Consider the following 15,512-nt stretch of genomic DNA (forward strand, 5'->3'; position numbering starts at 1 on the left):
CTCATTTTTAGCTGTCACAGAAGAGCTGGAGCCCTCTGTCCTCTTGAAAGGAGCAGGGAAAGAGGTCTGAAATCCTCACTGAACATTAAAGCTGATGCTGAATTGTTGCCTGTCTTCTTAGAGACTCTCCCTCTCCCTCTTCTTAGTGAAAATATTTAAATATTTGATTGAAGTACCAAGGCCTCCTAGATCTGCCTGTTTCCTGGTGTTGACAACAAATGTGTGTTTTCAGACACTTTACAGTTGGTGTAATAACCAATAAGCCATAGCACATCACTTTGGCAGACTGCTTTTGTATTCTTAAGACACAGTTTTAATTTAGAAATCACCCTTTTGTTATCAATTAAATCCTGCATCGAGGCCCTTCCCCGTGTTTCATTAACTCTTCTCCCTCCAGTACTCCCCTGAGAGGGCCTGCAGATTGGAGTGGAAAACCATGGTTTATTTTTTTTGCTTTGTCTTTTTGGTGGGGCCTGTTCTGTGAAGGGGTGAGGCGTGTGAAAAGAGAAGACTTTGAGCACAGCACGGAGAACATGGTTCGCTACAAGAAGGAGCCTTCGGGGTGCCCCGTGTGTGGGAAGGTGGGTGCGTGTGCCAGCTCTGCACTGTAGCTCCAAGGATGTCACAGTTCAGCCTAGAGAAGAGAAGGCTGAGATACAAACATCTCCCAGGTGGGTGTCAGAGGATGGGGCCAGGCTCTCCTCGGTGGTGCCCAGTGACAGGACAAGGAGCAGCGGCTGTAAATTAAAACAAAAGAAGTTCCAGCTCAACATGAGGAAGAACTTCTTTCCATTGAAGGTGGCAGAGCACTGGAACAGCTGCCCAGGCAGTTTGTGGAGTCCAGTCAAGACATTACTCTTTAAACAGCCATTGTATCCAAACCCACTGTGATGATGGGAGCTGTTAGGACAGAGAAAAGAACAAAACTGAAGTTCAGGCAAGACCTTTTCTTTCAGGACATGCAGCACAATGTAGTGTCACACATGGCCACTCTGTGTCAGTGAAATCTCATGGCTTATGTTTAATTTAAAGTGGAGTTTTTCTGCCAGGATGTAAACAGCTGGAGTTGACTGTGTGCATTGGGAGTCACTTGTTGCATTTGGGTGTTTAGCACTCAGGAGCTTAACTTGCTGTTATCACAGAGAGTTTAACTAGTGATTTTATAAATGTTTAATGGTTCATGGTGCTAAATGCACCTGAGCAACTACTCTTAAGCTGGTGTGTAGACCCTCTGGTTTTGATGCTTTGGATGTGTTACATACCAATCAAGGTAAATTTTGTGCATACATCTTTTTATAGACAAATGGAACATTCATGATTCAAAAGACACTCTAAATGTTTCTAATTCTACCCTCTGTAATTCTGCTGCAGCTTTTTTGGAAGTCCATCTCTGATGAATGGCCAGTTTCAGTCAGTTCCTTGGAACTTTGCCCCTGGATTTTGCCATGCCAGCAGTTTCTTAGGTAGCCTGTTGGCTGGCTAACAGGAGATCCTACATGTTTCTGGTCAGAATGAATCAAAAAGACAGTAAATATATTCTGTGCTCTCTATTGGATAAATTACAGAACTGTAGCCCTGCTGGACATGGTCTAAAACTCCTTAATTCCTTCCTTCCTTCCTTCTTTGCTTTTAGGTATTTTCATGTAGGAGCAACATGAACAAACACCTTCTAACACACGGAGACAAGAAATACACTTGTGAAATCTGTGGACGTAAATTTTTCAGGGTGGATGTGTTGAGAGATCATATTCATGTCCATTTTAAGGTATTGTGTTAATATTTCATTAGAAAAGGCAGATTGTTTTGACATAACTAGGTTATCACTGAACTGTAACGGATTGAATTGAAAGGGAATTGTATCACTCAGTGGTTCTCATAAAGATGCTTGTACAGATGTAATACTGTACCAGTTGAGTCTCTTTACATTAAGGTTCCTTTTATACACACAAACAATTAGTACTATTTGTTTGAATTAAAAAAAATTAACGTTGTTTGTTTGAATAAACAGTTATTCCTTGTGTAGTCGTGGACAGAGGAACTTTGTTGACCTGGATTGAATGAAGCAGGAGGATATTTTAAATAAATAATATTGCAGCAATTGTTAATGCAATGGCATTGTCTGCATGGCAACAAAAGGTGAACGGGTCTTTACCTTTTGAAGAATAAGTTTAATCTATTAAATGTTCTTTCCCACTCTTCACAGGACATAGCCCTCATGGATGATCACCAGAGAGAAGCATTCATTGGTAAAATTGGAATCTCATCAGAGGAAAATGATGACAACTCTGATGAAAGTGCAGATTCTGAGCCTCACAAGTATAGCTGCAAAAGGTGCCAGGTAGCTTTAAATACTTTTTGTTTTGGGATGGGGATGAGAGAGTGGAGATGTCTATAAATCATTCAGAACTTTGAATAACATTAAGGGTTTTCAAAGAGAAGGACAGTCCACAGGTCTGCAGTGCTTGTTACCTCTAATCTGTGATGTTATTCCATAAGGCTTTAGGTGGTGTTCTGTAAGGTGGATGCTAAACACTTACAAAGAGAAATACAGATATATTCACTTAGCTATGGAAGGGAACAAGCAACACTGGAGGAAGAATCACTAAAGGAACATTTCAGATCAATAAGGAACATTCAGATCTTTTACTACCTTTTGATTACGCGCAAATTAAAATCATTGCAGCATTTCTGAATGACACAGTCCACAGATTAATTGATTTCTGAGACCAGATGGTCCTCTAGTGGATATCCAGTCTGGGGAATCAAGAGTGCTGCTTATGTTCAGCGTGGCTGCTTGTTCTTGGGCTGCTCTGGGAATGTCAGGAATGGCACTGGGATTACTGCTGGAATGCAGTTTACCCAGTTGTCAGCTGAGAGAGGAAAGACTTTTGAAACCTTTTGCTGCATGGCTTTTGCCATTTGGTAAAGAAATAACGGGGTCCTTAAGGCCTATTTGGATTCTGTGCCCTGACTGTGCTGGGGCAGGTGGGATGCAAAAAAAAAAAAGTGAGGAAAAAAAAAGCAAAATTGGCCAAATTGACATAGGGACAGGGGAGATTTTGGTAGTTAAGCCACTGACTTGACCCCTGGAAATCAGAGCTTATTTCACAGTCCCCACTTGATGTGGTGAAAGTTCTTACCTTATCTTCATTTTATAACCTGGGAATAATAATCCTTGAGTTTTCTGTTCTCATCTATGAACTGGTATAAAGTGAAAGCTGATTCGAAGCTTATGCCAGTAAACATAAGAAGGTGTGGTGTCACAGCAGTTAATCACATGGCTGCTTTCAGTGTGCTAATTTTCCTGCCTGACACTTCATGGGTACATAAACTGCATAAAATTGTGTGCTTCCAAGTGAGGGCAGTTGGGCCATTCAGATCAGAAAGCTCTTTCTGGAAGGTGGGGGGTTTTTTTAGCACTTTTGCAGGTGTTGGTGAAGTAAAGAGTCGTGTAAGGGAACAGCTGTGGAAAGTGAGATTTGCTGTGAGGAGGTGGGGAGGCACTTTTGGGAAACGGAACAGCCAAAGGGAAAACAACATACAAATGAGTCTTGGTGAAATCCCTCTTCTGAGATCTGAAGAATCTCTGTGGTTTTTTTGTCATCCCAAAGTACCTCTTCACCAAGCTGTGCAGTACTGTCAGAAATACCCTGACTGGTTTCAAAACTGAAACAAGAGGTCATGTCATTATGGCACTTTGCCCTGATGTTCCGGAGCATGTCTGGATATGCTGGATCATTTTGGATACGCAGGGTTACGTAGCCCAGGGAGCTCAGTAGTGGAGCACCTGTCTGTCACAGCTTTAGCACTTCCAGGAGGTGAGCTGGAGGCACTGCCCTGCAATGCCTAGAAATTCCAACTCTTCTGAAGCCAGTGCCAAAGCTGACTGTGCCGACTAGAGCTTGCCATGCCCTTAGAGCCCAGCAGACATTTCTTCCACCTGTGGCATCCTCACTTTGACAGCTGGTGGAGGTTAAACATGGGTCTCTTCAAGGCTGTTCCTCAGTGCACGACTAATTTGGGGTCCTCTTCTTGTGCAGTGTAAGAAGTGGAGACACCGTCTCGAGCAGGATTTCCAAACGAACCGATGTCCTGTAGCAGCGTGCCTGTAATGGCCAAAGGGGTTCAGGCCTAAATCCAGCTTTCACAGATTTTTCATCTAGTGATACACAGGGTATTGAAGTGATACACAGGGTATTGAAGTGATACACAGGATATTTAAATGATACACAGGGTATTGAAGTGATACACGGGATATTCACGTTGACTCACCCCAACTCGAGATCCTGGCAGTGCGCTCCCAGCTCATTGCTGCACCTGAGGACTTTTTCCCCCTTTCATTCACTATTGGTTCATTCCCCAGCTGACTTTTGGCAGAGGGAAGGAGTACCTGAAGCACATCATGGACGTGCACAAGGAGAAGGGCTACGGCTGCAGCATCTGCAACCGGCGCTTTGCCCTGAAGGCGACGTACCACGCGCACATGGTCATCCACCGGGAGAACCTGCCTGACCCCAAGGTGCAGAAGTAAGACATGTGGCACTGATAAGAGGAACCATCTTCTTGGAGTGACAGTGGCTCTGCCCCCTGGTGCTTTTAGAGAAGCAGTGACAGGACCGGAGGGAATGGCCTGAAGTTGTACCAGGGGAGGGTTAGGCTGGATCTCAGGATAAGGTTCTTCCCCCAGAGGGTGTTTGGGCACTGAACAGGCTCCCCAGGACAGTGGTCACAGCACCAAGGCTGACAGAGCTCCAGGAGTATTTGGATGATGCTCTCAGGCACATGGTGTGACTCTTGGGGATGGTCCTCTGCAGGGCTAAGGGTTGGACTCTGATCCTTGTGGGTCCCTTCCAGCTGGGCATATTCTCTGTAATTGGGCTGTACTAAAAATATCTGAAACAGTATAATGAGTGTTAAAATGTTTATTAAAAGCTTAAGTAAATATCACTGGTGATTGACTTCACTTAGTCAACAGCCTCGGAGTTTGGGCTTTGCAAATTATAAATCAATGATTTTAATAAGTTTTTTTTTTTAACTATTTTTTGAGCCAGGCTGCTCCAAGCTTGCAGTCAACTTAGGGGTTTCTTAAGGTTCATTTTAAAAAAATTTAAGCTTCAAGGAACTTTTATAGTAATTAGCATTAGCGAATGAAACAGAATTGCTGACAGAGATGCCTGAAAATCACTTCTGTCTCAAGAAGAGAATCGCAGTTTTTGGTCTCTTTGGTTTCAGATACATCCACCCATGTGAAATCTGTGGAAGGATTTTTAACAGCATAGGAAATCTGGAAAGACATAAGCTTATACATACAGGTAAAAATGTTGTGTTTCTTTATAATTATCAATATAAAAAAGAAATTTCTATTGCCAGTGCCTGCCTTTCTTTTTTTCTTTTTTTTTTTTTGGCTGGAGGAAAAAAACTTACTGTTTTTTACTGTAAGATACAATCAGATAATGTTATATTTTTGCTTTTAGGGTAGACTCGTTTTCTAAAGCAGGTAATATTAATGAGATTTGATCTGGGCACACAATCAAAATTCCTAGATAATATGATGTTGCAGGATTCACCTAATTCTGTGTTCTGTACTTCCCCAGATTCTTATCCATGCCACCTTCTCACCATTACACAGGCTGAAAACTGCTACTGCAAAATCATTTTTAAAAGCTCATTACTATTTCATGCTACTCAGTATTTTCCTACCTCAGGCTTTACCTCTTTTTTTTCCCAGATCTTACACAAAAAAACCAACTTTCCTCTCTCTCCAAATTTAGTTTGAGCTACAATATGCATGAAAGGTGTGGTTGACAGCACAAGGGGGGCTGTTGCCTTCTTTAGTCACCATTTTAGTCAGTTTTTAGGAGATGCACATTTTTCATTAACATTTTTTTTTTGTTGTTTATGTTGTCTTTTAAATTTATTTTTAAGGTGTAAAAAGTCATGCTTGTGAGCAATGTGGCAAATCATTTGCTAGGAAAGACATGTTAAAAGAACATATGCGGGTCCATGATAATATCCGAGAATACTTGTGTGCAGAGTGTGGCAAAGGTATGTCTGATGCCTTGTTTTCCATTAATTGTGATACTGAATAGCAGGTGAATATCTGAATTTAGACCCCTTCCATTCTTAAAGAGTATTTGGGAAGGTCTGGGAGTGCTGTAAATCCTGCATCTTTGAGAGGTAGAAACTGTGTTAATCAGGGGCCTTAGGGTTACATAAACTACCCCTAATTTTATACAGTTTAGTTTTATGGCCTGTAAGAAAACAGTGATTTTTACAACACACCTGACTATGTTCTAATGCATTTGCAGCACAGAAGGGAATGCAGGTTGATTTTTTTTTTTTTCATTCTAGACTTGTTTTCGGGCTTAAGAAATGGAATAATTTCTCTCTGTAAGAGCCTTAAATGTCAAAGTTGCTTTGACTTTTTTAATTGCTCGTGTTACAACTTGGACAAATCTGACCTGGTATTTTAGTGGAAGGCAGTAGTAAGTCTGACACCTCTAGTGATGCTTTGTCTTTGCTTGTCCCTGCTGTTTTGCTTCTTCCTCAGTGGTTACTCAGATGTTTTCCAGAGCTTTTTCCTGGAATTAAAATAATAATGTGCATTGCTACATAAACAATTAAAAATGTGCAGTTGTGGACTTGAGGCAAATATAAGCTTAGAGCTCTTGGGTAACAACATGATCATCCTGAGTTCTCTGAAGGTGGGAGCAGTGGAGTGACTGTCTTGCTGTACCTTTTGTCTCACAGGAATGAAGACAAAACATGCACTTCGTCACCACATGAAACTTCACAAAGGGATTAAGGAATATGAGTGCAAGGAATGCCACCGAAAATTTGCACAGAAGGTCAATATGCTGAAGCATTACAAGAGACACACAGGTGAGAGCTCTAAAAGTGGCACTGAATCAGTTAAATACTTCCCAGTAGAGAACTCTTACCTAGAACAGTCAGAGAGTATGAGGAAAACTAATAAAATACGTATATTCTGCTTTTTGAAAAGTGAGATTTTGTCCTCTTCTCAGCTGACATCACCCGTTCTGCAACTGGAGAGATACAGTTTAGTTGGCTTCAAGCTTTGCTTTTTTTGAGAGTGGTTGTTTAGGTCTAGGATAGGTCCAGAGCATTGGCTTGGCTTTAAGTTAGTCTTCAGGTTCCCATTTCCCAAAATTTTGCCTCCCACATCGGTTTCTCTTGGATTTATTTTCTGCCCGATATAGTGCCATGGCTTTGATGAAAGTGGGTGGTGAAGCTGGGCTTCTTCTACTTGTTTGACTGTGTTTTTTATGGTTTTTTTTAATGTTAGTAATATGAAACTGGATTGTCCTGCATACCTTAGGCTCCTTTCACAGATGCTAAATGTGCTCTTCATGCAGGAATCAAAGATTTCATGTGTGAGCTCTGTGGCAAGACGTTCAGCGAGAGAAATACAATGGAGACTCACAAGCTCATTCATACAGGTAAACCCTCTAAAAAACAGTGTCCAGCAACAGTATCTTAATTCTGTTCTTAGGCTTGCTTTAGTCTTGCCAGTCTTTGGTGTTGCACCTCCCGTTACCAAACGCAAATTGTTCCTCTTGCCGAGGTGTTGACAGTACGATACTCATCTGTTGGGTTTCCTTCCATCTGCCACCAGTAGGAAAACAGTGGACGTGTTCAGTGTGTGACAAGAAGTATGTCACTGATTACATGCTGCAGAAGCACATCCAGCTCACTCACGATAAGGTGGAAGCCCAGAGCTGCCAGCTGTGTGGGACAAAGGTTTCTACCAGAGCCTCCATGAGTCGGCACATGAGGCGTAAACATCCAGAGGTGAGTTAGTTTGGCAGGTGGATTGTGGGTTTGGTTTGGAGGGTTTTTTGGCCTTCAGTGACTTGAATTAATTTTTTTCCCTTTTTCTGCTTTTTTGGAGCCAGTTTTAGGCAGTGTCTGTGAAACATGCACTTAACTGAATCAGCCATTTAACTGTGTTACGTGTTTCAGTAGTAAACAGATCTGATTGCCAGTCCCTGAAAATGAAGTTCTTCTGATTATTTAAACCGCTTTTTCTTTCTCTGCCTCAGCTTAAATGTGTGTTTTTTGATGTTTTGTCTTCATCCATTAGCGAGTATAATGGATTCTTTTTTCCCCCCATTGTGTTCCCTGTGTTCAGAAATGATCTGAAAGAAGTGGTGAATAGAGAGGTGGTGGCAGCATCTGCTGATGATACAAAATTATTCTCAGTATTAAAGATGAATGCTGACTGGAGAGAATCTGGATTAGAGGGATGTTTTGTCTGACCCCAACGGGGTTTTTTCTGTGTTCTAATTTTCTGAATAGCTGTTGTGTTTCTCCTCAGCATTTCTTGCTTAGGTTTGACTGAGGCTTGTCCGTTCCCTTTGAGGCTTTTTTTTTTTTAAACTGCCAATTTATCATTATTGTTGCTTTGCTGTTTTATCATGATGACTGTGAAGGAAGTCGATTTGGGGATTAAAAATGCTCTATTCTTTGATGAGCTGACATGTAGAGATTCAGCTGAAAATAATGAAGTAGGACGCAGTAGTTTTTTTAAACACATTGTTTTCTATATAATTCATCCCTTCTCAGTGGGTTGTGTTCTGTCTAGAAAATAAACACGTTCTTCTACTGGTGTCCTTAAACTTTGCTGGTTTTCAGTGAGAATGAGAAGACTTTATACCAAAAGGTTATTTAGAAAAAAGCCATGGTTAACTCCTTCATATTAAATGATACGTGTAAAATGTTAGATTTACATCATTTTGGCTTTGTGACAGGATTTACTGGGGAGATCCTGTATTGTTCCGACCGCAGCTCACCAGCTGATACCTCTTTGTCTACAGATCCTTTCAGTGAAGATTGATGATTTAGAGCAGCTGCCAGAGACAACAACCATTGATGCCTCTTCCATTGGGATTGTACAGGTAAATTCCAGGCCCACTGGAGGGTGAGGTGGGGACATTTTTGGTACATAACATAGCTGAGCACAGGCTGTGGGTGAGGAATGTGCTTTCTCAGAGCCAGCCCAAGAGTAACATGTCCAAACAACTGCAGGTTCTTGATCTGTTTGGTTGTGTAACAGGGGTGCTGGTAAGACAGAAATAATTACAGGGTGAGGTCTCGCTCCCCCAAATCAGGTTTTTCTAAAGTTTATTTCTTCATTTGAGAACTGACAGTAAAACAGCTTCAGGTGATAGGCTCTTGCTTGGAACTTCACTAAGCAAAAGGACTTGATGTTTTGTTTGGAATTGTGTTGCTCCAGCCGGAATTAGCATTGGAACAGGGAGAATTACCAGAAGGGAAACAGCACATTAAAGCTCCTAAACGTGGCCAGAAACGAAAACAAAAGTCTGGTGAGGAGGAGGAAGCTCAAGTGCCTGAGGATCCTGCCTTCAGTGAATACACAGAGAAGGAAGGTGAATTCACGGGGAATGTTGGAGATGAGACTAATTCAGCTGTACAGAGCATCCAGCAGGTGAGCTCCAGGAGCAGGGTGATGGGTTGCAGGCATTGCTTGGAGGGATAACCCTTCGGTTTTGGCTAATTGCAAACACAGAAGTGTGAGTGGAACATCTGAAGCTGATTTGATAAACTGTGATAGTACAAAGATGGATAGGGATTTTAAAAAAACAAGGAGTTGGACCAGTAAGCTCCTTATGTTTGTTTTCATTTCCTTTGGTGTTACCATCTCCTTGTTTGCCAGGTACCACTAACTGGCTGATTAAAGAATGAGATTGAAAGCAGAAAACTTAATTTGGCTGCTTGTTTTGGATGTTGCATGTCCCCCTCTCCCATTACCATCATACTGCTAAATATCGAAGTTGTTATATTCCAAGTTTTCTATGTTCCCCTCTGCATGTGACTTCTCCTGCTGGCAGTAGCAACATGTGAGCCCATCAGGGGGTCTTCCTTGACGATAATCAGGTGCAAGGTCTAAGGCTGAGGTCACCTTTGTGTTTCCCCTCAGGTGGTGGTGACCCTCGGCGACCCAAACGTCACAGCCCCTTCCAGCTCTGTGGGGCTCACAAATATCACCGTCACCCCCATCACGACAGCAGCTGGGACCCAGTTCACAAACCTCCAGCCCGTGGCCGTGGGCCACCTGACTGCCCCGGAGCGCCAGCTGCAGCTGGACAACTCCATCCTCACCGTCACCTTCGACACCGTCAGCGGCTCCGCGATGCTGCACAACCGCCAGAGCGACGTTCAGATCCAGCCCCAGCCAGAGGCTGCCAACCCCCAGTCCGTGGCCCACTTTATAAACCTGACCACCCTGGTGAACTCCATTGCTCCTCTGGGGAACCAGATTTCGGAACAGCACCCCCTGACCTGGAGGTCGGTGCCTCAGACTGATGTCCTGCAGCCCCAGGCACCGGCGACGCAACAGCAGCCGGGGCAGCAGCCGGTTCAGACAGAGCAGCAGCAGCAGCAGATGTACAGCTATTAATTTATAACTTTGGGAAGTTTTGAAATGGACTGTACTCAGAGACAAAAAAAAAAAAAAAAAAAGGAAAATTTCCAATAGGATTGTTTGCTGGATACCAAACAGAGACGGGAAAATGTTTATGCATTGAGGTGTGAGGTGAAATTGGCGTAGCAACACCCTGCAACACCCCTGATCTGAGATTCTCATGCTGTCTCTAGTCCTTGCACTGTCTTAACAACAACAAAAAAAAAAAAAAAAAGGAAAAAAATCTCAAAATCTCACCACAAATTCAGCATCCCCTTACACTTGTGCAGTAAGATTGAGATTTGACAGGTGCATCATTATACACCTTAACCAAAGCAGGGAAATCCTAAATATTACGGCACTTGTGATGTACAAAACCCTTTCAGCCATACCATGTCACTTCTCTCCAGTCTGGAAGTGAAATATGAAGACCTTGTTCTCAGTGAGTGGAATGTACTTGTGGTCAGCTGGTAGAGACTGAAATGTGAAGACACAAACGGGCAAAACAGTAATTGTCTTTGTTTCTTATCTTCTTTAGGTCTTATATCTTAACAACATTGGTAAACTAGGTGGAATTTGGGGCTTTGGGGTGGGCATGAGTGTGGTGTGGAAGAAAATATACCAATTTTACAAAGTATTTCCATTTTAGTCATGGGAAAAACCCTGTACCCATCACACAGTGTTAGTGCTACTTGAATCAGACAGCTGGTCTGATGCTAAAGCAACTTTTATGGTCTTCTAGTCAAGTTTGAATCAAACCAATTACAAACTGGAAAAAAAAAAAAAAAAAGAATGTGATACAGTTTTCTGTAATTTTTCAAACCTGCTCTTTCAATCTTGCTTTTAGCTAATAGGCCTGAAGAGCAATCAGTCCCCTTTGATCAAGTTCAGGATGTGAATTTTTTTCAACTAGACTTATTTCATCGTGTACTAAACATTTGAGAAAGCATTTTTTTATATATATATATATACATATACATATATATATATTTAATGGCCAGTCTTCGCGAGCGAAGATCCGGGGAAGGTCTTTCCACCTTCCAGCCTGCGCATTGGATTTTTTAGGTGAGACACAGTGTGCGCGGAACTGAGCCCACCCTTTAATCCTAAGGTTCATCTGCCGGGGCCAAGCGAGCTTGGACGGTGGCAGCGAGGTCTTCAGGACGTAGATGGATTGCCTTTTACAGGGTTAACGAGCTCCACCTGCCCGGGGAGTGTCCCCGACCGGGAATCGATATATTATATATATATATAGCCTTTGTACTTTACTGTGTGTTCCTGGTGAATATTTGTGTGAAAAACACTGTTGCCAATACGATTCATTAATTTTTTTTTCATCCCCGTGTTGCCTTTTCTCACAGAAATAACATACGGATTCTGTTCCTTCTGTTTCCAGAAGTATTTCCAAAATCCATGGCCACACACGCAGGGCTGTGTGAAATGCAGGAAAAGGGAATGTCTGAAGCATGTTCTGTGTGCTGCCACATGGAGTCAGTGTGCCCCAGTGTATAACGGGCAAGGTTTGCATGACTGTTGGGGATACAAATAGTGGGTTGGGTCAAAGACATCTTTGCTGACACTTCACTCTCATTCTGTTCTCCATACATTGATGTGCAGTCTGGACTTTTGCATGTCAAGAAGGTAGTGTTGTTCCCACAGGAAAAAAAAAAAAAAAAAAAAGAGAGCTGATAGCAAAAAGGAATAAACTAAAAAAATATATATATATAATATGTTGCTGCCTGGAATCCTGAAAGACAAATCTGTCCTTCCAGCTCAAGAACAAGGTCTTTTTGGGGCAGCTGACTGAGCCACAGAACCTTGCTGGAGGTTCTCGCTGAGGATAAAGCAGCTGCTGTGTTTGACAGTGAGAATGGGTTGATGGTTGTAAAAATCCTGTCTGTGCCTATCACAGTTATGAAAATGTTCTTTATATTAGCAAAAATACAAATAGGAACGACTTCAGCTTTGAAAGTCTCTCTTAACATGGACTACTTGACCCCTAAAGGATGCCTTATGATCTCTGCAACAAATTCTTCCAAAGTATAAATGTCTGGATATTAAAATTAACCTCCAGTGGTTTTTTTTTGTGCCATAACAGCGTCCAGAGCCTTGCTATGCCAGACTCTGTGTAAAGCTGCAGGACATGTATGAGAAGGGGGTTTCTGGTGACAGATTTTGTGTGTCAGAGAAGCAGTACTAACTTTTCTGTAAATGTCAACAAGTCTATAAAATGTCTGCATGGGGGAGACCTGTATTTGATGGGAAAGAGAATTTTTCATTCCCTACCCCCTTTTGTCTTCCTCAGATACTTTTCACACAATATAATGAGATCCTGTAATTTTTTAGATTCCCAATATCCCAGGAAGCAGAGTTCCTGGATTATTTCATCACTGGCTTGAGCTAATTAAGTTTCTCCTCAGCTGTCTTGTCCACAGATGCTTCCCTTTCACACCAAGCCCGCTGGGCAAGAGGAAGCTAGGTTTTATTTACAAAATATGCTGTTTATGTACTTTAAACTTCTTTTTTTCCCGTGTTTGGTGCCTAATTGGTACAGGCACGTTATCTGTTGGCAGGGTACTTTGGAGAGAGGGGGGGAAAAAAAAGGGAAGGAAGGCAAATGGAGAGGTCCTAGATCGAGTTGTTGTGGTAAATAAAGATGGCTAACATCTAAAAAGATACATATCTATATATATATGTACACACAGATGGAGGGTTACAGTGCTGCATATAGAATTTCTACAACAAAGTTTTGTTTAGACATGTAAATAGTGATTAAGGTTTTAACAGGGGGAAAAAAAGAAGGGTTTTGCCTTAGCAGAGTCCATCTGCTCCATGTTAATACTACTGACAGTAGCACTGATGGCTGCATTTAATCAACCTGCATCATTTTAACACATAATTTCCTGTTTGATAAGAACTGCACATGGAGGTAATGGACCACTAAGAGACCTCTCTGGCTTTACAAAACCTCTTTACCCTGATGTGGTGCCCTGGTTTTCTGTACTCTCGTGTAGCCCAGCCTGCCACCCACACCACCTGGCCTTCATATTCCCATCCAGGCAGGTGGGATCTTGCCTTTCTGGGAGGCATTGATTCCAACTGATTTCAGAAGGAATGATCACACAGTGAGTGCTTGCAGGTTGGTGGTCACGTAGAAATGTCCATCACTTGTCTCTCAGTATCCTCAAAATCTTATAATTGGAAGGCACCTCAAAAGATGATCTGGTCCAGCCTTTTTTGGGCAAAGGGAGCTTGGGTGAGGTTACAGATTCATAGAATAATCATTATCCAGCACCCTATCCAATTGCATCTTTACAATCTCCAGTGACAGGGACTCCACCACATCCCTGGGCAGGTTGTTCCAGTGGATGGTTGTTCTTCCTTAGAAATTATCTTAAATAATATTCAGGAAGGAAAAATATAACCACTGGAAGGGCTTTGGCTGTGTCAGGCAATAGAAAGTTTTCTACAGGCTGATCTTCCCAGAGCACTCCTTTGAGACAGGAGAGTGACTTTCCCTTGCTATGGTACCTCATCATCTCTCAGCATGACTTTATCATTACTACTGTTATCAGCATCCCTACAAGAACACAACTGTATCTTGGGTGTGCTGCACCATGAAAAAAAAAATTTTTCAAAAAACAAAATTCTTGTGTTTGCTTTTGTTTCAAATGATTTTGTTTGGAGAGGTTGGAAATAGCTGCCTTTCCAGGCAGAGCTTACCTTGGGCAGGCAGTGGCTCTTGTCCAGCATTTTTCAGGTGAATACCAAAGTTGTACCGATGCTGTTTCCAAACTGCACAGGAAACAGAAGCTCCTCAAGGGATGTGCAATCCAAATTTCCTTCCCCCATTCGTTACCTGCCTCCTCAGCTGTAGGACATGAAGGTTATTGGTTTTCAGCCACGGGTGTTGAGAGATTTCTGCATAACAACTGTTCAGTCGCAAACTGGAATTACTTGGAGCCAAAGGAGTGATGTTGTGTAGTGTTCTGTGTATTGTCATTGTTTGCTGATGAGACTGTTTAATTGAATGCTGTCTGTGGCACACGGGCTCTGAAGTAAAAGAGCATCAAGGTACAGAACCCTTTCTCTACCAGTGTTATTCTTTCCTGTTCCTTCATTAAGGCTTCAAACATTTTTTTCTTCAAATCACGTAGATTCGTGTCAAAAGCAATAAGCTCAATCATTATCTCACAGAACTTTGTGGATCCCACAGTATACAGAAACATGAGGTAGAAACAGGTTCTAAAATATTTGTTCTACAGCTTGGTGATAACAGAAACCAGAGGAGATTGAACCTTCCTTGGCTGTGCTATGTGGTGAGTTCTCTCAGGAAAAATGACTGTATAAAGTGCTATTATGCTCTCTAAATCTAGTTTATTTTTTTTTTTAGCTGTGCCACTATGAAAAGTGAGTCTTTTGGCACAAACCTACCAGTCAGTCTCCTGTCAGTCTAACCAGCTACATTTCTGTATCGTTTTATTGTTCCAGAGGTTGGTTTGAAGTTAATAGCCAGGAAGCAGTTGGATTTATTTCAAGAACCGAGTTTTCCTGCCAGTTTGTCAGAGTGATTTGCTGTTGTTCTGCATACATAAAGATGTCTCAATTTCTCATCTTGAAAACTAGGAATGGAACAAAAACCATACATCTAAATGACAGTTATATGCAAACTATAGGTGCTACATGGAAATGCATGGGGTGAATAGCTTTGTTAGCGTTGCTTTGGGAACTATTCAGCAATAAGATTTCCTTGGTGCTATTTAATAATAATGTCGCTCCTAATTCCTTTTGGCCTGACATTTATTATTGGTTTGGGTGTACCTGCTGGAAAGTCTTTAAAATCTTGTACTTTTGGCTGCCTTTTCACGGTGGCTGTGATCTGGTGTAAAGGGAGAAGGAAAAATATGGGAGGAGGATAGTGCTCATCCACACCACGATGCACAGTGAAGCTCTGCTTGGAAAGTGTGTTTTTGGAGATGAGTTGCTGAGGTTTGTGTTCACATAGCGGCTTTTCACTACAGCACACCCAAAGTGTCATGGTGGCAACGGGTTAGAGGGAAAAAAGTAT

The 15,512-nt window shown here is 42.1% G+C and overlaps 1 protein-coding gene across 7 annotated transcripts in view; it reads left to right on the forward strand.

The window, feature by feature from the left end:
* PRDM15 (PR/SET domain 15) overlaps window positions 1–14,526 on the forward strand; it is a 38,606-nt gene extending 24,080 nt beyond the window's left edge. For 6 of the 7 annotated variants that reach the window (XM_050332778.1, XM_050332776.1, XM_050332779.1 and 3 more), the window contains 12 exons: window positions 487–581; window positions 1,634–1,765; window positions 2,204–2,338; window positions 4,364–4,527; window positions 5,233–5,312; window positions 5,926–6,045; window positions 6,751–6,882; window positions 7,377–7,460; window positions 7,637–7,812; window positions 8,838–8,918; window positions 9,257–9,469; window positions 9,962–14,526. In XM_050332778.1, coding sequence (XP_050188735.1) covers window positions 487–581; window positions 1,634–1,765; window positions 2,204–2,338; window positions 4,364–4,527; window positions 5,233–5,312; window positions 5,926–6,045; window positions 6,751–6,882; window positions 7,377–7,460; window positions 7,637–7,812; window positions 8,838–8,918; window positions 9,257–9,469; window positions 9,962–10,441 — 1,892 coding nt within the window. In that variant the 3' untranslated portion in view covers window positions 10,442–14,526. The remainder of the gene's footprint in view (window positions 1–486; window positions 582–1,633; window positions 1,766–2,203; window positions 2,339–4,363; window positions 4,528–5,232; window positions 5,313–5,925; window positions 6,046–6,750; window positions 6,883–7,376; window positions 7,461–7,636; window positions 7,813–8,837; window positions 8,919–9,256; window positions 9,470–9,961) is intronic. The other variant, XM_050332780.1, reaches the window with a different exon arrangement.
* Window positions 14,527–15,512: the final 986 nt, after the last annotated feature.

Source organism: Myiozetetes cayanensis, unplaced genomic scaffold (genome assembly GCF_022539395.1).
Source record: "Myiozetetes cayanensis isolate MyiCay16 unplaced genomic scaffold, myiCay2020 scf5-8, whole genome shotgun sequence".
Classification (NCBI taxonomy): domain Eukaryota; kingdom Metazoa; phylum Chordata; class Aves; order Passeriformes; family Tyrannidae; genus Myiozetetes; species Myiozetetes cayanensis.